Below are 26129 nucleotides of genomic sequence, written 5' to 3'. Positions count from 1 at the left end.
CTAAAATACACTTCTAGAAGATGTTGTATTTGGTAAAAATAAATAAATAAAAATCTGAACACAGATTATTAAACTACTTTCAAATTCCCCACAGAACATTTTATAGTTCAGGGTATTTTTCCTTCTAATTTGTCTTGTGGGTTCAGATGTTGACAGAAAGAGGAACATTGCAATTTCCAAGTGACTAACAAAACAGTTGAGTAAAAACCAGTTCTGGAACTACAGTGCAACTAATACATTTTACAGTTTGAAAAGTTTTCTATAAGCCTACTTGCTAATTTTTCCAGAAGGCTGTTTAAACCAAAAGCAGTCAACTACATCTCAGGAAGCAGTTCATTTAAAAAAATATATCCTCAAAGTAGAACTGATCAGAAGTTTCAGTCATATCTAGGGCCTACCCAATCATACAGTAAAGAAGGGAAGACTTCATAATCTTGTTCACACAATAGGTCCACAATAAATGCAGACCCTTCTCTACTGAGCTCAAGGTACAAAAAGTTGAAGCTTCAAACAAAACAAAGAAAACCATAAGAATCTGCTGGATTAGGTGTTACACAGCCTGCAGTGTTAAGAACTGTTCAGCAGTTCTACAATGCCAGAAAATGACTAGCATAAGAAATCTAACCCATAGGAAACTTAAGAACAATTAAATATCAGTAGATATTTTCTTAACTAAAAAACCATCATCTTATCTCTGCTTAAATTTTTGTTAACCCAATGTCTTACCAGCAGCTGTCTTGCTTTCAGTCACACATGGAAATAGAGAGACATGATGACTGGTGTGGCTCCTGGACTCAGAACAGCAGAAGACTTGAAAAGCTCTATCTACTGACGTAAGTGAAGCACAGTGAACCAAACAGCTGCATAGTTTAATAGTGCTGACATGACTGTTTTTATTGAAAGAGCCTATGCTTCATCTGCTTTGCTGCATGAAGAGTACTTTGGACCCATTCCATTTAAATGAATGATGTTCCCATGAAAAGACAAAATAAAAGCACAACACTGGAAACAACAGTTCCTATAGCACACAGGAACAGAGCAGGCCTAGGGTTATGGGCTAGAGCCACATTAGAGCTACAAGCTAATGACGTCCTCCCACTGTTAGCTGGTTGTGGATGAAAAGATTATGAAGGACATAACAAAAAGATATCTTGATGAAACTTGCTAATTCAGTAAGATTAAATCATCAAAGGACCATTTAAGAGGACAGGTGTGTGGTTTACCCCTTCTGTAAAGGAAACAGGCTTAGCACTTCTCACACTGATAGTAAACCCCATTGGCTACCTCACATTGGGATCACAAGGCTAGAGCACAGCTAGAAATGCAACCTGAAAGAGATTTGCTCCTCCATTAGCTATCTTCCTAAACTGGCATGACCATAAACTTATGGTAGCTTTGAGATGTTAAGCATATTGCAATAAAAATGTCATTGCTTGGCTTTACTTTAGGTATTGTTACAGATACGATACCACAGACTTTATTGAGCAATTAAAAAATATACACAAGGGACAAATAGCTTCTTTTTTCTGTATTTTTCAAAATTCGACTTTCTTTCAATTGGAGAACCCAGTTTCAGATATGAAAAGGGCACTTGTTCTACAGTAACTGCATATAACTTGCTCAGTTCCAAGTACTGTATTCATTTTTTGTTACCACTGCTGTCATTATATCTTCAGTTGTTTAGGAACTTCTTTGTTCTGGGAATTACAACTAAGTTGTTCTTTCTGATTCTATTTCCCCATAGAGTTCAGCTAGCTTCTTGAACTCAGGGCCCCAGTCTCCAAGGTAATTATAATCCTGGTCAGAGTGTGTTGTGGCTGAATCCAGAGAGCTGATAGATCCAGCTTCTGATCTATGACCCTCATAGGCATATGTCTGTAGGGAGTCATATGGGGGAACACTGGGGTCCAGGTCAGCCTCTGCCAGTCTTTGTTTAATGAACTCCTGAACATCTATACTGTCAAGGCTTGAGGAGGCATGATGCCTGAGCACAGGCTTCACTTCAGGGCGAACATCCCTCCGGTATTTTAGCTCCTCAGCAGCTGATGGATTCCTCAGTGCTGTGATGTCAAATGCTTCTGTGTCTTCTTCTCCACCACCTTCATCATCATATGTCACAACATTTTCCCGGACGTCTTCTTCTGAAATGATCAGTGGCTCCTTCTTGCTGCGTCTTAGAGTGATGAAAAGGACCACAATTGCTAAAGAGAAAACTGCAGATATTAGAGTAGGTTTAAAATTTACATATGAAATAAGCAGATACATACTAAAGAAATATCAGATACTAAGTCATATACAGAAGTGTAATATTTTCATGCTAATATAGGTATTTGAGATCATTACATCAGGCATGTGTGTAATAAAAGGTCACCAGACCTGTCTGATCTGGAAAAGAGCGTATTTGCATACCTAAGAGAATATTTGTATTAGGTATACTATTTGTATACCTAAGAGGCTTTGCTGTGTAACGTGTTGCCCGAAGATAGATTACTGGAAAGCACCCATACAGCTGTGTTTTGGCATAACAATATGCCAAAGTGCAACAGGCTGAGACCACACAATTAAGGGGAAAATTAATAATGCTGTACTGAAACTACAAACTTCCAATACAGCCTGGTCTTCCAAAGGGCCAGTAAAAAGCACTCTTCATATTATCTTGGTAGAGATTGCTGGGGTTTCTTGAGCCAATAATGAAATGCACTGGTTGGATTATTTGAGATTTCATAAAGAACATAAGAGGGGATAACGTTCTTTCAGTTGAATGAGTTACTAGTGCTGACATTTTTCAGAAGCATTGCTAAGGACTTCCAGTGCTTCATTAAAACCCGTATTTAGCACATATGTCCACTTAAAAGGCAAAAGGTTTATTTTTTCTATTATTTTTTCTATTTCTATATTATTCTATATCTAATCTTGTATGATAAAACATAGGATTATAAACTAAATTCATTACTGTACATTTTAAAACAGCCTCTTGACAAAGAAGTTCTGAAGTAAGCTGTGAGAAAAGTTGTCTTCAGAAAATGTAGAGCCTTTAGAAAAAAATCCTCAAAATCTCCTATGTGGGTCACACTGTAATGACCATTATTTCTTGCTGTCTCTATACGAATGCAAAAAGGCACATGAGTAGTGCACACATATGTACCCAGCAAGTTGTGCCTCTGCCAGAAAAAAAACAAAAACAACAATAACAAAAGACTATATTAACTAACGGGTAGCATTCAAATTGGACTGGGGAAGGGGGAAAAAAAAGTCAAGAGAAAATGCACTTGCAATGGCATTTATCTAATGGAGTCATCTTATAGTCTCATACGGCCCTTGCCCCTGTGGATTATGTTGTGCATTTCTATCAGCTTATCCTACAAAGGTAATTAAGAAATGGCTTTTGTACAGTGCTAATGGTGCTTCTTAAAGTGCAACACATTTCAAAAAGCTTTCCTCATTTCTCTTCTATCATTTTTCACACTGCTGTAGACATGGAATTAGATTCACTGGCTTTTTGAAATATTTCCAAATTACAGAAAAAAGATCTGCAGTGCTAATTACTTGATAACCTCTGAAAAATAGTTCCTGGTGGATTCCAGATACTCATGAACATACTTTAAAGGCACTTTTCCCTATTAATTTTAGCTAAACCTTTCCCCCTTAATCACAGCTATGTGTTTCTAATTACCTCCTACTACCAGGCAGCCTCTGGTTCAGAAACATACCATATTAAAATTTTTTGCCTTTTCACATTCAGAAAGACAATGAAAAGATAGCATTACTCAATATTGTAACATGGTTTACCAAGAAGAATGACAACACAGAGCAGGATTGCGATTAAAGCTCCTGTGCTCAAGCCAGCCGAGGAGAGGAAAGCTTCAGCATGGCAAGTTCTCACTCGTCCATCTTTCTCACAGGCACAAACCCTAATTGTGAGAGTACTGCTGCTGCTGAGAGGGGGCACTCCACCATCAGAAATCAAAACAGGGAGGTAATAGGTATCTTGAGTGGTTCGACTGTATCTCCTTCGTCTTGTCAGGATACTGGCTGTATTATCTACAATATCAAAATGAGAATATAATTTTAATGAAGGAAAAAAAAAAGTTCTTGTTTCCCATTGAGTAGAAGCATGGGGCATTTTACAACTAGACAGTCCTAATCTGTGAAAATTAATAGTCTAGAATTAAAATTTGTCAGGAAGCATTTGTGGCCAACAGAGTAAAAAGAGGAAGCAGGGGAAGTAATTAATACTACATAAATAAGATTATTTAAGCTTATGTACTTTTCTTAGAGTTTAAATGAACTCTGACAAACATTTTGGGCCCAATTTGCAAGTGCTTTAATCCCATGCTATGCTGTTGGTAGTATATGGGCCCTTGTAAATGTGAATACCTGGAATTCTGAGGATATCTGTTGTGAAACTCATCCACAACATAAAAATCTTATTAATTTTTAGAAGAATATTAGAATGTCTTCAGCAAAAGTTAAAATAAGATTTTGATGTTTTACTGTTTGTGACAGGTTTTATAGATCAAGTGAGCTTTCAGAAATCACCTGAAAGGACAGTGGCCAAAGATTCATGCTGTGGAAAGGTCACGAGGCAGAAGGGAAGGGAAGAGAGATGGAGGAAGGGAAAGGAAAAATGAGAAAATATCATATGTTCTAAACTGGTAGAGGTAAAAGGTACGTAAGCAAGGGGGAAACAGTGATGTAAGATTTTATCACCATTATGTTACCTAGAGGTCAGCTGGCATATATGTACAGTCAATAAGAATACTAATGCTTATTACAGTCATTGAAAGAGCATATATAGGCACAAATCAAGATAATGAGTTGTCACCCATATCCCTCTAAATCCAAGAAATTAAGGGGCATAAAGAGAGTGCAAGGAAAGAAATGTTACGATAAGACATAGTTGCATCTTATTCTCATGTATATAAAATCTAATTTCAGTTTTTTGCTATCTCTTCATAACTACTAGCCCCTGAATAAGACATAAACTACCCACAGATAAACCACACTGGAGACACTGAGAAATCTGGGACATGAGCAGCTGTGGGGAGAGAGAGATGGGGACTGTGAAACAGGAAGAGAGATTGGAAGAAAAGAGCTCTCCTTTCATGCTGCTTGCCCATGATTAACAGTCAGAGTTTCCAAATTGCAGGTTTGTGGGTTTGGAGTTTTTTAACAAACAACACTGGGATGACAAGTGCAAAAATATGTCTGCTGGATTTCTCTTCGTATTATAATCAAACCGGAAAATTTCTTCTCACTGTAGCTGCAGTGTTAAATGGGTTTATCATAATATATGGAAAAATGAAGTCTGTAGCACTTTGGGAAAATCCAACATGACAATACAGGTAGTGTTGCATATTTTAGCCCATAGGACTGATTACTTTCCACATGCATATTTCAATGAAGGAGGTAAGTTTTTGGTTAAACTTCATACAAACTCTTTACCTACTACTCTTCATGCCACATCTTCTAACAAGCTCTGTGCCAAATTTTAAAAGATTCATTTTAACTCATTCCTCTCAAAATTTTGCTTTTGCATACCACCTGACTGGTACTGAGAAAACCCAGTAGTATAGCCCTACATGAGCATAATGTAATTACATTATATATTTGGCAAGAGGTTTAACATAAGAAATATCTATGAGGTGGGAAGGGGTTCCCTTGCTGCTGAGCCAAGAATCGAGCATCAAGTTCCACTGCATTGAAGTTCATTAGCTTTTCTTCTCCATCCCCTCTATTTATCTGCTTGGAAACCTCCAGCATGGTCAGCCTGTTATAAACTCATTAAGTTTTGTTCCTCTCTCTAGCAGTGAGTGCAAAGTATGACATACATACATTCATTCATTCATTCATTCATTCATTCATTCATTCATTCATTCATTTGTTCATTCATTCATTTATTCATTTACAATAGGCCTTGAAGTCCTCTTCTACTTGTTCATGTCAAGGTATACTTTTGATGACCGAACCCCAAGATTCATGCCAACTTCCTCTTTAGAGGCATGACACCAGCCACTTCTAATGTTATTTATTTTCATTCAATTTACAGAACCTTATGGAAACCTGAATGAAATGAACAGATAATTTTTTTGTCTGAAAAAACCTGTCACAGAGAAAGATCATCACTTTTGGAAATGGTAGAGGTTATAAAGTACCTATGATAAACCATACTCTTTTCCTTACAATGTTACTTACTAAACACACACGCACACACAAAATAGTGTGTTCAATAACCCACAGAAGAACCCCAATACAGAGGTGATTAAAAGATATACAGTAAATCAGTATTTTCTTTTGACACAGAATTGCGGACATACTTCCTATGTGCCTATAGAATATGACATACAGAAGGATTTATTTTATTCTCATGAAGAACCCAGTGCTTAATCTGGGCTTGTGAAATTTTATGAAAACATACCGAGGTATTCTCATTAATGATGATTTTTTTCCATTATCTTATTGTTAAGAAATTATTTTCACATTATTCTGCAACTAGACTAAGAAGCAGTGTTCTGTGTTATAATTGAGTCAACTGAAGAAATCGAGCTTTATGTCACTGAAATTCAGACTCCATTTATTGTATGTAGAAAACTCACCCCTAAAGCAGACTGAGCAGTGGCCTTAAGGTCATAATTATAGACCATGACCACCCATGGAGGTTTTACTAAGCTCTGCCAGTTTAATTCTAAGATATATGGAAAAGTCCTTGGTCTTATTTTACAAATTTGGACGAGCTTGCTCTTTAATACATGTATGCCTTCTACTTTTAATTAAAGGCAGTACATGAATAATCTCACTGATCTATTTTAAAATACTCCTAAACCAAGCAAATAATTTTATGGAACACAGACTGCAAAGAGGTAGATTGCCTCATGTCTTAATTTTTCAAGAAATATCTTGGTACAAGCAGAGGGTAAAGTAAGCAGATGTTCTTTCTGCTGCATAGTGTTACATAAAAACATTTTGCTAGCATTTTTAAAATAGTATCTTGCCCGTTTGCCACTCTCTCCTTTTTTTTTTATGCTACACTGTCAGTCCCAACTCCCTAATACTGCTGGAGGACACAGATAAAATCTTCAGTGGTTCAAAGAGGGAAACCACCATAGAATACAAAATGACCTTCAGCTGGTCTGCCTGTCAGCTGCCAAAACAGTGGCAGATTGAGCTCTAGATACAGCCCAAGAAATAACCTCACATATCTGTGATTAGTAGGGAATTTCAAATGAATACATATTTTGCATAAAAAGAAGTTAATGCTGACAGTATATATAAGGTGATGACTGCTGTTTCTGTCTTTCTGCATTCAGAAAAAAAACTGTGTATCACCACTTCATATGCATGAAAAACTCCACTCGCTTTCTAGTTGTTCAGAATCCATTTTATAATTGCTTCACTTCCTTGTAATGCAGCTTATTACAAATTATTAGCAGAGCTCCCCTCCAGCCATTTCTCTTTTTATCTCTTCCAGTTGCAGGTTGTCAAACAAAACAAGGCTTGGGAGTGAGCATGATCCGTGGAAAAAGGACTGTTCCCACTGCTAAATTTTAGCATTCTCACTGGCATTGTGTTTGTCTGGACCAATTAGGACTCTCTCACGTAACACCCAACCACAGTCAGAGCTAGCAGCACATGGCAGGGACCCTTTCCAGCAGGCAGTATGGACAAGAGTGCACCAGGTTTGTCTCCCCTCACTTTACACAGTGCTTCAACATTATTTCAACAACCTGCTTATCCCGAACAACCTCATGCTACACACTGCAGCATGTAACTTCCTTCTGTCACATGATAACACGGCTCTGTTGGGCTGCAATACAAATTTTCACATTATTTCATAAATTCAGAAGAGAAAAAAAACTGTAATAACGAAACCTGAGTTCCCCTGTGGGTTGTTCTTTGTTCTTTTTCTCTCAGCACTAACATTGCCACAATAAAGTCTGAGTGGTCACACAGAAATCCCACTAAAGTCATTAGAGAAGTACAATACTCCCACATGCACTTTTTAGCACCTGTACTTATCAACAGAAAGAGAAAGCAATTTCAAAGAAGTGTCAGTTCTGAGAAGAATTATATTTCAAGTTACAATAAATAAGAAGGTGACATCAGAACAAAGTTGTACAGAAATAATACCTTAAAAACCTAAGGATATTTTCAAGGACTCAATTTGAAATGTAAATTCTGTAGTAACACTACATCCGTGAGCTAAGCATTAATATTAACAACTGTCATGTCTCTCAACCCAGAAGAAAAAATTCTCAGATCTCATACTGTTAAATCCAAAAAGTGACAGCAAGTGTTATTACCAATAATAAGAACAGTCTTTCATTTTTTGCTTAATATTGTATTTCTATTATGATGTCTACGAACCCCAAACACGTCAGTTCTGCTACCTTGTCCATATAAGAAAATTCTAAAACTTTTTTTTCCATGCCAATTTTATTGGGCCTATAGCCAAAGAAGGCCCAGTATTCAAATCTGAGCAGGAAAGCATAACCTCCTCCTTCCATCCTCTGGCGTAAATGAAAAAAAAAAAAAAGAAAAGAGTGAATGATCTATGATCACCATACAGCTACAGAAAAAGTGATGAAAAAGCAGGCTGAAAAGAAAAGCATCAGAGACTGAATATAATGAACAAAACCTGAGTATTCCTGAGCAGGAACTTAGCAGTAATGAAAGGATTTAAGCACAAGAGATTTTTGGCAAAGATGTAAAAGAAAGAGCATTGAGATACAAGCACGTATACTATAAGGATAACTGTGGACAGATGTGGGAAAATTGTGAGGAAAATATATGAAACTGTGAGTAAACTAAAAAGACAAGACCAAAATGACAAAATAGACAAACCTGATAATTTGAATGTTACAGTAAAAAAATCTAGAAAGAGCTATAATTAAATAACGCTCCTCTTGGGTGGAAGGTCTTGCCAAACAAGGGACTGACAGTTTTATACTGCACAAAGTAAATAAAAATTGGGGGGAAAAAAAAAAAAAGACATTTTTTTCTTTAAACACTGTATTTGTTCTATCAACATTAAATTGTTTTTTTCTGGTATCATTAACATCACAGAATTAAATATTAGTATAAGGCACAATTTTAGGCAAAGAGGAAACCAGAATAAATTTTTTAGTTTTAAAAAATTGCCATGGTGGATTTACTGTGTTTGTATTCTCTTGAGCAATAACCAGATTTCTGTAGAAACAGATGTTACATGACATATAACCAGGACATTCTGTGACAACATACACAATTATATGCATTCCCAAAGAAAAAAAAAGTAAAGCTTTTCCTTCAATCAGTTTCACAAATTTAAAAAAAAAAAAAAAAAAGATCATAAGTGTTTAGGCACTGGCATGGAAAATTTCTACTATTACTCTCACTATTATAGACTTACATATAGCAACTCTTAGTGTATGCCTGTGTGTACATATGACCAAAACACTGGAAAGTAACTCAGCTCCCACATACTATTCTTTGTCGTTAAATCTTTCAGAGTATTTTACAAATGAGATCTCTACCATTTTTACAGCAAAGAAAACTGCATCTAAGAACTGATTTTCTGAAGGTCCCTGAGAATCAAGGATAGTGGAAAATGACCAAAGCTAATGACATTGGCATAATACAGAAATAATGTCTCTGATGTTGTAGTCAGAGCTCTATTCTTGAGGACGTTCGTATTTAAAGGTATGCTAACAAAATGAATAGATAATAAAAGCTTAGCTAAACTGCAGTAGCAGCTGCATCCTGACACCTATTCTGATGTTCTAAGTTTTCATGTTTTAACTGTTTCCATTCCTTATCAAAACCTACTGGAAGACTCACTGAGAGAGGAGCTAAAGACATGGCAACTGTTAAGAAAAGGATCTTACTGTGAAACAAAACAAAAAAAAGTCACACAAATTGTAAAAGTTACAGGCAGATGCTGATGACATAGGAAAGCATTTACCGAGGGGAAAAACAAAGCTTGTTTGAAAGTGAGGAGAGAGGTCATGGACTGAGAAATTCCTTTGATACCTGAAAACAAATACAGCAGGTAGACAAAGAAAACAACTGTGTAGGATAGCAGCAATAGCACTAGGATGATATGGACTACAGATCTGATTCCTCTAGGCTTGGAAGGAAAGACCTTTTTATTGCAACAGATTTAAACTGTGAACTTAAGCCCTGAGAAGTACGATAAGAACCATGAATCTCTGGAGAGGAAAGGGCTGACTGCTAAGGGAAATTTACAACACCAGCATAGGGAGTGATTTGTGTAATTCCCTGTGGTGCACATTGACCCATTTCATGATCTAAACTTTCTTGTATTTGGGCTGTGCTTTGCAAATGTCACAATTAGGGCTTAATATTAATCTCAAGTGGGTTTGAGGTTACACATGGGAAATTCTTCATGGCTCTAATGCAGCAGTTCTTCACACTCTGAAGAAGTGGTAGTTTATTAAGCTAGACTGCACACTGTATACAAAGCTGTTCTCCCATTCCTTTCTCCGTCATCTCTGCCTTCTTACACTGAGTTCTAGAGCTATGAAAAGAAAGGAGGGCATAGGAAAAACGAGGAAGCTGAAATACAGTGATAACACCATGGAAGGTGACTACTGGAGCACTTTGGAAGATTCTCATTTAGTATTCACAATTTGAGAATTCCTTTGGCTCATTATACATTAGAGGCAGATACAAGAGAAATGGAAATAAAAAAAATAAGGTAAAATCCTGTTTATAGCTTAAGGCATGTTTTAATTTTCAGCTCTGCCTATACCAGCAACTTCTATAAATTTTCTCAGAAGTCATAACTAATTAAACCCAAAGAAAATACATTAGAATGATTTGCTTTTCTTATATTTCTAAAGTTAGAGCAGTTAGTTTGCTTATGTGGGACTATACTGATAGGCATTTCTGTTTCATTTCTTTACTGATAACACTTGTAAATATTTTTTCTTTTGTGCTGGTTTCAAGGCTCTTGCCAGTGGGGAAAAAGCTATTGTAAATTTTTAGTTCATTGGGTAGCAAAAATGAAAAGCAACATGGAAAGCTTTTGGGGCCTAAAACATACTTACCTACTTAGGAGTTGTTTGTGAAACAACGACAGGTAGCAGCATTGAAGGAAATGCATGAATAACCAATACACTAACCCACCTATCTGATCAGTCAGACCCAACTTTTTAAAATCAAAAAGTGATCAAAGATGTTCAGAGGCTTGAGGAAGAAAAAAGTCTCCTCCTACAGCAGCTAGTCCTTATTTTCTGTACTTTGTACAAAAAGTCCTATTTTTGTTTTATATATTGATTTGGTGACAACACCTGCTTAAGCATTCAACCCATTTACAGTAATAGCACTGCTATGGACTGTACTTACAGTTACCATGTAAAATGCTAACATTCCACTTTCTCAGATACCATTTCTCTCTCATTACAACTTGTCTTCTTTACAGGATATTTCATGGAAGGGCAGTAGGAACTTGCAATGCTACATAACCATTGCAAACATGCCACTTTGATGTAAAGGAAGGCAGGAATTACGTAGCTGTTTCCTGTTAAGTTGTACTGCAAAGCGGGGGTTTCAGCCTGACCTCTTTAATGCCACTTCAGACACTCCAGAGCAACCAAGACATGGCCTGGTATCTGGCATGCTTATTTGCCTCACTTAAGCCCTAAAGCCAGATCGCTGAGCTGCTACAGACATCTTGTGCAATATGGTTGTAGATAAGACTTTTGTGCATATAAAGGAAGAGATAAACAGAAATTTCACCAAGGGAATTCACGCTGGGATGGGATGATTACTCTCTGGAGTTTGTTCTCTTCCTAAATAACCACATGTCATGTAAAACTGATCTAGTTTTTACTCATTTTTCATCTGTGACACAGGAAAAATTTAATTTGCGTCACAGGCATGGGTGGATGAACACGCCACAAATTTCATTTTATGCAGATGCTATTGAACTCATCATGCTCTAGATTTCATAGAAAACCAGGTCTCTCCTTCTGTGGGTATTAATGTATCTTTTGGCATAACATTAACAAAAAGGATTCTCCAAAGGGATAACATCAGAAAAATGGCCTACCTTTGTTCTGACTCCAGAATGTTCTCCATCACTGGGCAATTTTCAAAAAGCCACTTTGAGAAAAGTGGGCAGAGGGGAAAAATAAAACTGCAAATATTTTTGTGAAATGAAACTTTTTTCCTGAAGAAATAAAAGGAAAGGAGAACAAATGCTAAGCATTCTCTTGGGAGCTGGTCTTCCTTGAAGGTAATGCAAACTTTGTCTACTTTCATAAGTCATCAGTCTCAATTTATTGAAGTACTACAACGTACAAATCATACTGGCAGTGTTGGGTGAATGTACGCAGCTCCTGCACAAACCTTTATCTTCCAGGATATTTACAATAGCCATTGAAGCATCTATGTTACACTGTATATCTTGTGATAAAAAATTCCACTGGCAAAATGATGCTTTACAGTGCATAAAATTCATAAACGTTCTTTTGCACTTAAGTGAACTGTTCTTTGAGGGTTCAGTCTTTTGCCAGCTCCTTGAAAAGTGTCATGCAACTTCTGAAAGTCTTTAACAGGTAAAAAAATAGGCAGGAAGGAAGAGAGAATTAATTTTTTAAACCAAGACAGACAGACTATGCTAATGTGTGTGTCTATGTATTAACAGTTGGGGATATCATAACAATGAAGTATACTCAATGCATTTTCTATCAAACTGACGAATTTTGACAAATATATCAACCATTCCTTAAGCATCTAGAAAAATATTATGCTTCAGGATTAAAAAAAAAAAAAAAGAAAAAAGTACAATTTAAAAATAAGTACTGAAAACCAGATCTAGTATGAAGAAGTTCTTTCATCTTTCCTGTGATACACCAACAGAAGGTGGTTTAGTCTTATATTGCCCAGGCAGATATTTCTGGTTAGGCAAAAAAGTGTAAATTTGAGATATTATGCACAAGTGAAAAAAAGCATTAAAAAATTATCTGCGATAAAATCCAAAAAAAAACCAAAGTGAGAATAACACAGACAACAATGAACTGAGTTATGTAGTATCTGAACTGCAACATCAAAGCACCTCCAATATTTGGCTGCTCAGGTTTTAATAGAAATTGCAACATTTTTCTGGACAGAATAAATTGTAAACAGCCCTGTTTTCATTTTAAAACCTTCATAATACAATTCCCAAGCAAATAAAAAGGCATCTTCCCTGGGTTTCTCTCTAAAAATGCAGGAAATGATTACAACTTAATTTGTTTTCTTTGTATAGAAAACAAATTCTATTGCAGTTCGTGTTCTGGCTTGCTTACATGTGTACAGATACTACACCATTTTGTTGGCTGTTCTCTTGTTTATACTCTGAAGCCTTTATTCTCCCTGAATACACTTTTTTACTTTACTTTTTTACACTTTTTCAGTGTAAAAAAAAAACCCAAATAGCAACAAAGAATCTACTATAGCATAAGAATCCAGCCAGTAGGGAAAAAAGTATAATATTCTGTCTCTTCCATTTTTTTTTAGTTCTTTAAAATGAAAATTGTAAACACCAAGAGAATCCAGAAGGTGATTCTGCTGGACTGCATATTTTGTATAGCCCTGTGGCTCTCTCTTGATATTCGCTTTCCTGAGGGTTTTAAGCTCTTTGCTATGAGGTTGCATATTCAAAGGCTGGAGCTTTAATATTCTGGATTGTTAATGAGTAAAGACACTAGCTCAGGTTTGTACTTTCATCTCATTCAGACATAAAAGTTTAACTGGTCATATGATCAACTATCTGCACTGACACTTTAATATCTATTTCCTCTGTGGAAGCCACAGAATATTATTGACCTGAATCATATACATGCTGTGACTGTATAATGCTGCAGTCCATATAGGTAGGTACAGACAAGATATGAAATCTTATGCTGGTGCAAGTCCTCTACATTTTCATCAAAGTGCATAGATATAAGCATTAATATTTAAAGACCCAGTTTACTGTGGCAGCTTATAGGTCTTGTAGCTCTACTGATGAAAATGGAATAGGGGAACATTCATGCAATAGTGTATTTGGGCTCAAGAAGCAGAATTCTCTTGTTCTAGGTTAAGAAAACAAGGGAAGAAAATGCGTACTTAGATTTTTCTGAAATGAAACCTTTGTCCTGAAGAAAGAAAAGGAAAGGATGACTGGCTCCAAAGATGACTGTAAGACAAATATAGATTTGCAGTGACAGATACAGCTACCACTGAATACCACTTTCAGTGTGATATGAGATTTTGTTTTTATTGTTCTGCAAAACATTATTGAAAACTCTCTTAAGGCAGTTGTTTTGTTTTTGTTTTTTTTTTTAATTATTGCATCCAGAGGAAAAAATAGCAGCTATCTTGTGTTAAGAGCATCTGATTCTTTTTAACAGCTGATGCTCAAAACCATGGGTTTTCAAAACTGCAAACTTATCACAGACATAAGAAAAGCCTATTCTGTGCACCTTCTCTCATCTATTTCCTAAAATAAAAAGCAACAAAAATTACGTTTATGAATTCGAATAGATGATGAATATTAAACTTGCAAATGCCAGATATCTGGATACTTACTGTGCTTTCTAAGTGCTTCACTGATACTTTACATATAGATTGTATCACAAAGGTCCCAGTAAAGGGCATATGTATTAAACAATACAATCAAATCGTCATGTGAAAAGCAAAACAATGAAAATGTTTTTGTTTTTAAGATACATTTCTTACTACAATTTGATTTAAACTGTCATTGCGTTAACTGTGGGCAAACTGGAAACTGCATTTCTTGAGTTTCTGTATGTGTAGAAGTTTTTTGTGAGATGCACAGGGAGTGCATACTTACTTTTCGTGTCTCCTTAGATAAAATAAAAACATAATGCACAAAAGGCCTTTAGCTTAAACTTTTCCAGTTCTTTCCCCTGCTTTCCCCTGCCAAATCCAATTTAGGATAATCCAAACCTTGCCTTCTGCTGTTGGTGGCAAAATCATTGCTCACTGCTCTTTGGGAGGTAACAAGAAAACAGCAAGTACTTACTACTGCGTATTTATACCCAAGGCGTGACACTGATGCATTAGAGATTTCTGAAAATTTCTAACCCTCTCATACACCTATTTTGGTAAACAACTTGTGTTGATATGCAGTCCTTAAAGTATAACACAGCATTTTCCACTGTTAGTAAACAACATATAACACAAATCCCAAGTAAAATATGTTCAAGACCATAAATTATCTACTTTATTATGAATCACAATTTCAATAGTTATTCAAAACCACATCTAGACAGAAGCATCTTGTATGGAAATGAACACAGCCATGGTCTTTCACATGAGAACACAGTCCAATATTCAAGGAGTTTATCTGAATCTTGGACTCAGATACGAATATACACAACAGTACACTTCTTTCAGAAACAGTCCCTCTGGCATTTGCTATGACTATCTGAGTGGAAGTGATATATTAATATGGGAAAGGGCTGGAGTCATCATTTAAGGAATATTTTTAATATATGAGTTAGTCCATCAAGTATTATTAGCGTTTAAATATTGATAGATATTGGATTGATCTCTTTTGGAATCAGAATTTCAGGACAATGAATCTAGATCAAATAAATAGCATGACTTGATTATTTTTTTCCTGCTGTGTGTATAGTTAAACATTGGAACAGATTCTTTAGGAGGATTATGCGGTATTCTTCCCTGAAAGGTTTTAAGAAACAGATAAAAAATATCATGAATAATAGTTTAAACATTAATGTATGTAGCAGTGATGGAGTTAATGCTTCTCAGTCATTACAGATGAGTAGTGATCTCTAAGATCTCAGAAGGTATTCCATGGCAATACTGCAAAAATATAGCTGTAAAATAAAGCCAACCACCCCATCCTTCCACACAGCATACAAACCAACCTTCACAATACACACATACACTAAAGCTCAAGAGGAAGACTACAGACAAGCATTTAAAGTTTACTTTCATTTTCATCAGGTTTTAAAATGGAAACCACGAAGTAAGTCTCAATAAATAATAAGGCTGATTTGTTTGGGTTGTTTTTTTGTTTGTTTGGCATTTGTGTGTGTGTGAGTTTGTTTTTGTTTTGTTTTTTTTTTTAAGGCTAAATGATTCTTTGATTCAAGACATGCTCATAACCACTTGTGCAAAGTGACCCTGAAGGCCATTTTCCCTCTGGGCCTATTTGCTGTGAACTTCTGATTGTACTTTTTAGGCACACTTTGTTAGGAAGGGCATGAAGTCATCCAGGAAGCACTGAAGGACCTGTTCATGGTATCACAGCTGTAAAAGTAAGCATTAATTCAGCTTTCTATGCCCTGTAAATTCTTATTTTCTCCTTTAAGCAATAACCAGCAATAACCTTGACAGTACCCACTCAGTGCTATTCACCATGAAATAAACCAAATTGCCAACATCTTTCTCGCTAATCCACTTTTTATAAACTTTCCTGAAAGTGTGAAGTATAAATGCTAAAATAAAATGCAATATATATTAAAATAATGCAATTATTCATAGTTTCCAATTATTCATAGTTTGCAATATGTTGTATACACCATGTCCTTGATATCAGCCAGTTCAGTGATGACAGATTACAGTTTTCCTCTTCTGTCAAGAAACTCATAGAAACTGTTCTGTTCAATAAGACATCCCAGACAAAACAGAGACCCATTTCTTTGAGATTTATGTATTTGATTTACCTTCATTGTCCCTTAGAGTAAAGTTGGGATTCAAAGAAAGCCCTTCATCAAGGGAAAAATGGAATCTTGCCCCGTTTGCAGAGTTATCTTTGTCAGTTGCAGTGATAGTCTGAATTACCTGAAATAAAAATTAACAGTGAAGGTGTTGAAATTTGAACTTGACCCAAATAGTACCTGGCTTCATCAGGATGGTCAAACTTACCTTATTTTAATTTTCTACTTCACTGCTGCTAAATTCAACTGATGAAGTGACTGGGCCATTAATTTGATTTCACCAGCATGAAATATTTTAGCAACCACACCTCAGGGCTAGGTAAAAGCATCTAAAGCATCTATACTTTCTGACATTATGATACATTCAGGACCTGGTACAGAGATTTTCACCTTCCTCATTACACACTGGTGACTTTCAGAATTAGAGTTTCACCTAAACACCTGTTTTTATGGAGCCAAAATTCAGGCTGAACCAGGATGTTCTATGAGGACCATCATCTGCTAGCCATTCCACTAATTAGATGTACTTCTATTGGTCACGAAAAGTAACTGTTTAACCAAAATGGCAAGTATATAATACTGGCGGACTAAAATTCCTCTTAAGAACCATTTTTAAGTTGACTGAGATCAGAACACGAGGAACAGCAGCCAGTCCTGATTTTAGTCTGGTTTTCCCCAGAGCAACAGAATTTGATGGGAGAGGTATTTTTGAAAGGTAACACCTTTCCCTTTGAAAGCCCCGGTGGTTTCTAAGATTTACTTTCAACTAAATACGAGCTAAGCTTTTGGAATGTGTGACCAAGCAATATTTCTACTTCTGCTTTCATTTTCATGCTGGGTCTGGAAGCTGAAGTGCTAAAGTAGAATTTAATAAAAGTTGTTCTTGTGATATAGGCAGTGAAGCCCACACAGACAGCTGCACAGAGCTGATAGATATCCTAAGGGAACATGAGAGGGGGAGGGAAAGAGCTCTTTTCATGAGAATTTTTCTGTTCACTGTTCAGCTGTAGTCTGCCTGGGCTGAACCTGAAGCATAAACAGTACAGGCTCACGGATCTGGCCTATTTTAAAACTAAAAGACAACATACAGTTCTCTACCTTTGTTCACATAAGAGAAGCAAAACAAACACATATTTAAACAAATACATAGAGTACAATGCTTATTTCTTTGACTATATACAATATAGTACATTATATTGATTATACACACATGACACAACTAATAATATTGATGATAATTGCTAAGAATATTTTAGAAGTTTGTTGTAATAATTTTTGGTAAACTGTAGTAGAATAAGATCAGTCGGAGACATCTATAATCATGCAGTTTGCCAAAGTCATGGTAATATTGGTGAAAATGCCTGGCAAAAGCTAATTGTTCTCTACTGAATTTTGCTAAGGTAGCATATCTGTTATTGAAATACCTACCATGTAAAACCAGAAAAGTAAGATTAACTTAGCTAGATCTATTCAGCTAATAATGCTGAAAAAGTATGAGGCAAAGCAAGAAAAAAGTGAAGTTGATGGAGAAATATTTTCAAGAGAATCAATTTTTATTACTACTCAAATACTAAAAATACTGTTAAAGACCATGCATAGTTGTGAAAAGTTCAGGCAAGATCATAAAAAAAAAGATATGAATTTATTAAATGGTGTTTACAAATCCTCAGTACTGTTTATCATTGAAACATAAGCCATTCTGCCAAGCACTTTCAGCTTTTAGTTGACAGCCTAGTAGATAGACTTTTGTCCTGTCGTCCTCTCTTCCATAAAATGTTCAGTGACATTTTACAGAATCTCGCTTCAAGAACATGCCATTTTTGCAACAAAAATACCTGTGATCAAGGCCTCTTTGCCACAAGACTTTAAAAAAAAAAAATTTGGTTTTAGAACTAATTTTAAAACTCACAAAATATACTGTCACTGTACACACTCTTTCAGATTAATCCGGAGGTGAGGAACAAAAGTGTGTGTCCCCTTAAGACTCAAACGTACTGTTAACCTTTTCTAATTAATGACCCAAATAATTAATGGCCTATTAGTAGACATTAACATTCACCTTACCAAGCTGACTGAAACAGAAATGTAGACATAGAACCTCAGCTGCTGTAAAGCTCAGTTGACAGCACTGAAGCGATGAAACTGGAGGGTTATGCTATTTTTAAAGCCAAGAGTTGCAAGAAAAGAGGGAGTTTCAAGAATGGAGGAGAACTAATTGAGGAGGATAGAGAGCAGGTACTAAATTTTACTCAGATACTTTCCAGAACTGAATCAATAAAAGAGAAAATATACACATGACAAATTTATAGCAGAGATGTTTCTTGGCTGCTAACATTGATTTCTTTTGGCTATTAGAAATAAGAGCATCCAGGGTAAGGTAGCTCATGTTGACAGCACAATATTTATACACCCTGATTCTGAAGAAGTTCTTTGTACATGTATGTGTGTGTGCGTGGGCACGAACATGTACAGTGATGGATAGCGTCAGGGAAATGACATTTCACTACTATAACAACTTTCTCTATTATTCCCCTGAAAAGCACCAGAAAAAAATTATCTTTGGAGAGCTGTAGTGAATGTGACTTGCAGATCTAGACAGAAATTTTAATAGGTTCATACTCTGCCAGGAGAAACAATGAACTTGGAAACACTCAAAAAACCTATAAACTCTTCACTCCACTTTTCAAAACAAAGCATTTAACTTTTTTTTTACATCACTATTTGCTCTTATTATCCTTAAAATTATTAAAAAAAATGCATTTGAAGTAATGGAAAAAATTATTTTTAAGTTCATTTTGCAGAAGACTGAAAAATTTCATTTTCCTACACTGACTATATTTCATAATCACTCACAAAATCAGTATATTTCTAGAATTCAAGAGTTCTTCAAGTCTAGATACTATATAAGATCAAAATACAGCTACTTTACTTACTTTAATATATAACATCAACCAGGCTTCACCTGTAAGGTGTTGGAGATACTTAGTTTATCTTGACAACAAGGTGACTGCTGAGGCAGTAAAGCTGTCACTTCAGCATGGAAATGCTCATCTTCCCACAGGCTTTTTCTGTTTGCTATGCTTTAGGGGGGTTCATTTAAGCACTTAAGTCCTTAAGTTTTATTGGCTTTTTTTTTTATTTTTGAAGGAACTACAATGAGCTGTGGAGGGAAAGGAAGCAAGAGACAAGAGGCTGTGCAATTAAATGATACTGTGATTTCTCTACATAGAAGCCTCTTGAACACAAACAAGCAGACTCAAAAAGTCTTCCAGTGACAAACTACTGGTTAGTTTATCTTGCACATAACACATTCAGAATGGACCTGCTGAGGAAAGAAACCGGGCTCTTCCAGGGCAGTGCAGGCTGGAGCTCTACCTCAAAAGCACTAGTCAAACAGAAATGCCTGGCAGTACCTGACAGAATTTGTTCTTTAGTGCTAAATCTTATGAATCTTTCTCACAAGATGATGAATACTCGGAGTAAATACTACCTTTTTAGTGATCCAAAACCATCCAGCTGGGCATGCTTTTTTGGCATATGGAACACTTGTCTTGTTCTGTAATCCTTGTTTATTTGTCCTTCCCTAATATTTGTTGAACACTGTCATTTTCTTTATTAAACTAGACAGCACAATATTATGAGTAAGAGATGTGTACTTTTGTATTTTGTTTTTGTTTTGGTTTTTGTACAGTGGAATGATTTCACAATGTTTTCTGAAGCCTTGCCATGCAATGCATATAAAAATTAGTGCATGTCATATATGTGATCGAGCCCTGTTAAAGAATACAATAGCATGCTGATCCAGCTACTTTAAGAGTCTACTGTTTGTACTTCTGCTTGTAGAATCCTTCATGGTAGCAATAATCTTGGGTGTTAACTGTGATGCTGCAGAGATCAGGAGTCACTCAGGCTTGCAATGGTAGCTCTGAGAGAAATAGGATGCTGACTGAAATCAGGAGCAAATGATGTTACTGGAAAGCTTATTTTATCCTTTAAACATCTCTTGTAAATTTCTATTTTCGAAGCTACTACTGGAGAGTTAAGACTCTGCTGATAAGAAACATCAGCTACTAACTACCAACACCACCCCCACCCAGCTAACAGTGCATTTCTGAGCTAGCTTTGCTGCATGCTTTAGTTTATTATTAATTATAACAATTATGTTAAATTATATAAATTTTAAAAATATCAGGATATGTTGAAAGCAATTGCAACTTATGCTAAGAAATGTCACCTTATTTTTTTAAAAAATAGTTTTTTACAAGTTCTAATTCTTCTATTAAGGCTTTAATTAATGTTTTCAGAACATTATTTTTACTTTAATAAGCATGCTAAGAAGAGATATTCAGTTGATAGACCTACTTGGATTTTCAAAGGTTTTGAGTGAGGTGTCTCAATAAGAGCAGTTAAGAAAACTATAAGATAAGAGGGAAGGCCCTTGCACAAGTAATTGCTCAAAAGACAGGAAATAGTGTCTATTCCACAAAGAGAGGAAGTCACAGGGATTTCCTGTTCCAAACAGGTTTATGCTGTGCCATTTGCTCATTATTACACTGACCATTTTATAAAGAGTATGAATAATCAGCCCGCCTATTTATGATACTGAGTCGTTCAAAGAGGAAAAAAGGAAGGGCTGACATTAAAGACCTCCAATACTCAGTAGCCAGGCAATACAAGGACAGGTGAAATTCTTTATACATTGACATAAAGTCTTAACTTCACATACATGATGATGAACTCTAAGTCGACCATTACTTCCAATGATAATGGTGTTATGGCAGACAGTTTTTTGCATTCAGTGCTTACTAGTGGTTAAAAAGAAAACTGTTAGAAATTGCTAGCAAAGGAAGAGAACAAAGCAGAGATCATATACTATGAATCATAAACTATGATAAGAATTATAGACCACTGCATTGTGAATCTTGTTTCCTCATCTCAAGGTGAATAGAGAGGAATTGGAGGAAGTTTAATGGATGACAAGATGAATGATCAAAAGCATAGAAGGACTTTATCATAGCTTGTCCAAGTAGGACTCTTCAGTCTGGACAAGAGATGGCTGAGGGGCAGTGTGCTAAAGATTTATGAATAGCACAGAGATAATAAATAGGGATCAGCTACTCTCTCTCTCTCTTTTGCTCTCCCAACACAATAACCGGTAAATACTGATTGAAGACAGCATGGGAAGATTAAAACAAAAAAAGAAAAAAAAAAAGAAAAACAATGAAAAAGGAGATAGGTCTTCCTGAAACATGCAATTAAACTAAAATTCCTTGCTGCATGAAGTAGCAGCTATCAAATGTTTTTGTTTGTTGTAGGAAAAGCTAGATTAATATAAGATAGTTATTAAAGGTTTATGGTTTTCATAACCACAGAAACCACTCAGGAAATATACGAGTTCACAACTGCAAATTAAAACCTGTATAAAGACAAAATCAGCATAGAGTGCTAGGTAAAAGCTCAATCTATGCAAAAAACCAAAGGCACTTAAAAAAATTATCAAACCATGAGCTGCAATGAAGTGCATCAATCACAGCAGCAGCGACTGGAATGTGATTCAGCTATCACATTTCCAGTCTCAGTTCTGCCCCTCCCCATGCTCATATTTGTGAAAAGCCTCTTCAACATCTTTCCCATAATGATCCTGCAAGCTCAAGTCAATCAACATGCAAAAATGAGAATGGCAGCCATGTTAACCTGCCACTTCAGTGAGCTGTATGCTACCATATGGCACTTAGATAAAAGATATTAAATCTGCTGCATCCATTTTGTTCAGGATAATGATTTGTCAAATTCCGTTACTTATCTGACAAGATTGAAGCTTTACTTTTAGATATTTACCAAAGATATTTTTGGTAATTTTTTTCAGCAACAAGAAAGATACATTGAATAAATTCCCAGATCTTCTCCCTTCAACCTAATACTGTTATAACAGCTGAATCAAATGTAAAACACAAAAATGAAATCAGAAAGAGTTATGATGTGTTCCCCAAATCAAACTTTTTACATAAGTGATATTAAAAAATAAAATAATTCTTCCTTCTCACTCGGAGAAAGATAACTGTAAGAGTTACCTGACCAGGCTTTGCATTCTCACAGACAACTGCATCATACTCTCTGGCAAGCTCTGGAGGGTTGTCATTGATGTCCAGGATCCTAACACCAACGTGAACATGGCTGACTAGCTCAGGATTGTCTGTAAAATACATAAGGGGGTATTAAGCCTTTTGAAATATTAAACATTCCATGACATGCTCAATTTAAAATATATCTAAACAATAGCTAGATGAGAACTGTATAAACCTGCAGACTTTCAGGTAGCAAGATACTAAAAGTTGTCTGCTGTGTTTTCATTAACAGTTTTGAAATATTTTTAAAAAAAGTGAAAAGTATGTTATGAGTCTTAAGTCACTGTTATACTGTAACAATAAAAATGCAAGTTACTCTAGAACTGGTGGCGGAAAGCTGTTGGAGTAATCACATACCTTCACACTGTATGCTATGAAATGATCAATTACTTTATAATAAATATGAAAGTGCCATTGCAGTATTGAGTAAAACCTAATAAAAAAATATTAAAACCTTCTTCTTTTTCTCAGTCCCTTAAAATACAAAAATAACAAGATAATATGAATGCAAAGGCACATAGAAGCCTTTACCAAGCTTGAGTTCACCTTCCTCACAAGGTTCTATGCTATTACACAGAGTAGTTAAAGATTCTTGCTTTAGCAGTGTGTCCTGGGTTCAGCAGTAGCAGTCATGTTTTTGTTTTTTTTTTTCCTTTGTGGTAGCTGGTGCAGTGCTGTGTTTTGACTTCCAGCCTGAGAACAGTGTTGGTGAAGTCGATGTTTTCAGTTGTTGCTAAGTGATGTTTACCCTGACCAAGGACTTTGTGAGGCTCATGCTCTGCCAGGGAGGAGGGGAAGCCGGGAGGACTGTGTGGATCAGATGGCCTGGCACATCAGTCCCACAGAAGTATAAGGCTCTAGTAGATACTGGTGCACAGTGTACCCTGATGCCATCAAGCTGTCAAGGGGTGGAACCCATCTATATTTCTGGAGTAACAGGAGGATCCCAAGAGTTGACTGTGCTGGAGGCTGAAATCAGCCTGACTGGGAGGGAGTGGCAAAAGCACCCTATTGTGACTGGTCCAGAGGCTCCATGCATCCTCGGCATAGACTACCTCAAGAGAGGGTACTTCAAAGACCCAAAAGGGTACCGGTGGGCTTTTGGTATTGCTGCTTTAGAGACTGAGGAAATTGAGCAGCTGTCCACCTTGCCTGGTCTCTCAGAAGATCCCTCTGCTGTGGGGTTGCTGAAAGTTGAAGAACAACAAGTGCCAATTGCGACCACAACAGTGCACCGGCGGCAATATCGCACCAACCGAGACTCCCTGATTCCCATCCATCAGCTGATCCGTAGACTGGAGAGTCAGGGGGTGATCAGCAGGACCCGCTCACCCTTCAATAGCCCCATATGGCCAGTGCGAAAGTCTAATGGAGAATGGAGACTAACAGTAGACTATCGTGGCCTGAATGAAGTCACACCACCATTGAGTGCTGCCGTACCGGACATGCTAGAACTTCAGTATGAACTAGAGTCAAAGGCAGCCAAGTGGTGTGCCACGACTGATATTGCCAATGCATTTTTCTCCATTCCTTTGGCAGCAGAGTGCAGGCCACAGTTTGCTTTTACTTGGAGGGGTGTCCAGTTCAATTGGAACCGACTGCCCCAGGGGTGGAAACACAGCCCTACCATTTGCCATGGACTGATCCAGACTGCACTGGAACAGGGGCAAGCTCCAGAACACCTGCAATACATTGATGACATTATTGTGTGGGGCGATACAGCGGAAGAAGTCTTTGAGAAAGGGAGGAAAATAATCCAAATCCTGCTGAAAGCCGGTTTTGCCATAAAACAGAGTAAGGTCAAGGGACCTGCACAGGAGATTCAATTTTTGGGAATCAAATGGCAAGATGGACGTAGACAGATCCCCACAGATGTGATCAACAAGATAACAGCAATGTCTCCACCAACTAATAAGAAAGAAACGCAAGCTTTCTTGGGTGCTATGGGGTTCTGGAGAATGCACGTCCCGAATTACAGTTCGATTGTAAGCCCTCTCTATCATGTGACCCGGAAGAAAAATGATTTTAAATGGGGCCCTGAGCAGCAACAAGCCTTTGAGCAAATTAAACGCGAGATAGTTCATGCAGTAGCCCTTGGACCAGTCCGGACCGGGCCAGATGTAAAAAATGTACTGTACACTGCAGCTGGGGAGAACGGTCCTACCTGGAGCCTCTGGCAGAAAGCTCCAGGGGAGACTCGAGGTCGACCCCTCGGCTTTTGGAGTCAGGGATACAAAGGATCTGAGGCCAGCTATACCCCAACTGAGAAAGAGATACTGGCAGCCTATGAAGGGGTTCGAGCTGCTTCGGAAGTGATTGGCACTGAAGCACAGCTCCTCCTGGCACCCCGGTTGCCCGTGCTGGGCTGGATGTTCAAAGGCAGGGTCTCCTCTACACATCATGCAACTGATGCTACATGGAGTAAATGGGCTGCACTAATTACACAACGAACTCGAATAGGAAATCTCAGTCGTCCAGGCATTCTAGAAGTCATCATGGACTGGCCAGAGGGCAAACATTTCGGAATGTCACCAGAGGAGGAGGTGGTGCATGCTGAAGAGGCCCCACCATCTAATAAACTGTCAGAAAGTGAAAAGCAGTATGCCTTGTTTACTGATGGCTCTTGCCGTATTGTGGGAAAGCATCGGAGATGGAAGGCAGCTGTATGGAGTCCTGGACGACAAGTTGCAGAAACTGCTGAAGGAGAGGGTGAATTGAGTCAGTTTGCCGAGGTGAAAGCCATCCAGCTGGCCCTGGACATTGCTGAACGAGAAAAGTGGCCAGTACTTTATCTCTATACTGACTCATGTATAGTGGCAAATGCCCTGTGGGGGTGGTTGAAGCAATGGAAGCAGAGCAACTGGCAACGCAGAGGTAAACCCATCTGGGCTGCTGCACTGCGGAAAGATATTGCTGCCAGGGTGCAGAACCTGGTGGTGAAGGTACGTCAGGTACGTTGTTTGCTTGTTGAGCAAACAAGTCTCAACAGCATTAAAAGGCCATTCAAAAAATTCAAAACTCTCAAATGTAAATGGTCTGGGGGGACGACTAGGAGGGTAAAAGGATGTCTCCTTCACAGGTTGAGCACCTGAGAAGGAGAAAAAAGATGTGTAATTGCTAAGCACCTCCATCATATACCTCCCAAAGTATAAAGGTGGTGACCACACTGGGAACATAAGCCAGATCAGTTTCATGATCAATGATTCTACTGTATTACAAGTCATTACCATAAAGTACAATGGGACAAAAACCTTAGCCCAAGCCCCACACTTGAAAAACACTAATACAGCCAATACCGGATGGACGTAAGATATGGTATACTGAA

At 37.2% G+C, this 26129-nt stretch overlaps 1 protein-coding gene across 2 annotated transcripts in view; it reads right to left on the bottom strand.

The window, feature by feature from the left end:
- Positions 1-779: 779 nt before the first annotated feature.
- CDH18 (cadherin 18) overlaps positions 780-26129 on the bottom strand; it is a 268040-nt gene continuing 242690 nt past the window's right edge. The window contains exons 11-14 of one of the 2 annotated variants that reach the window (XM_057428840.1): positions 22751-22872; positions 16686-16803; positions 3790-4041; positions 780-2213 (exon numbers count right to left, since the gene is read on the bottom strand). In XM_057428840.1, the coding sequence (XP_057284823.1) occupies positions 1711-2213; positions 3790-4041; positions 16686-16803; positions 22751-22872 (995 nt within the window). In that variant the 3' untranslated portion in view covers positions 780-1710. The remainder of the gene's footprint in view (positions 2214-3789; positions 4042-16685; positions 16804-22750; positions 22873-26129) is intronic. The other variant, XM_057428841.1, reaches the window with a different exon arrangement.

Source organism: Pezoporus wallicus, unplaced genomic scaffold (assembly GCF_028554395.1).
Source record: "Pezoporus wallicus isolate ANWC-B61680 ecotype Strahan unplaced genomic scaffold, APGP_CSIRO_Pwel_v1 contig_6658, whole genome shotgun sequence".
Lineage (NCBI taxonomy): Eukaryota > Metazoa > Chordata > Aves > Psittaciformes > Psittacidae > Pezoporus > Pezoporus wallicus.
This window is presented reverse-complemented; position numbering and strand designations above follow the sequence as displayed.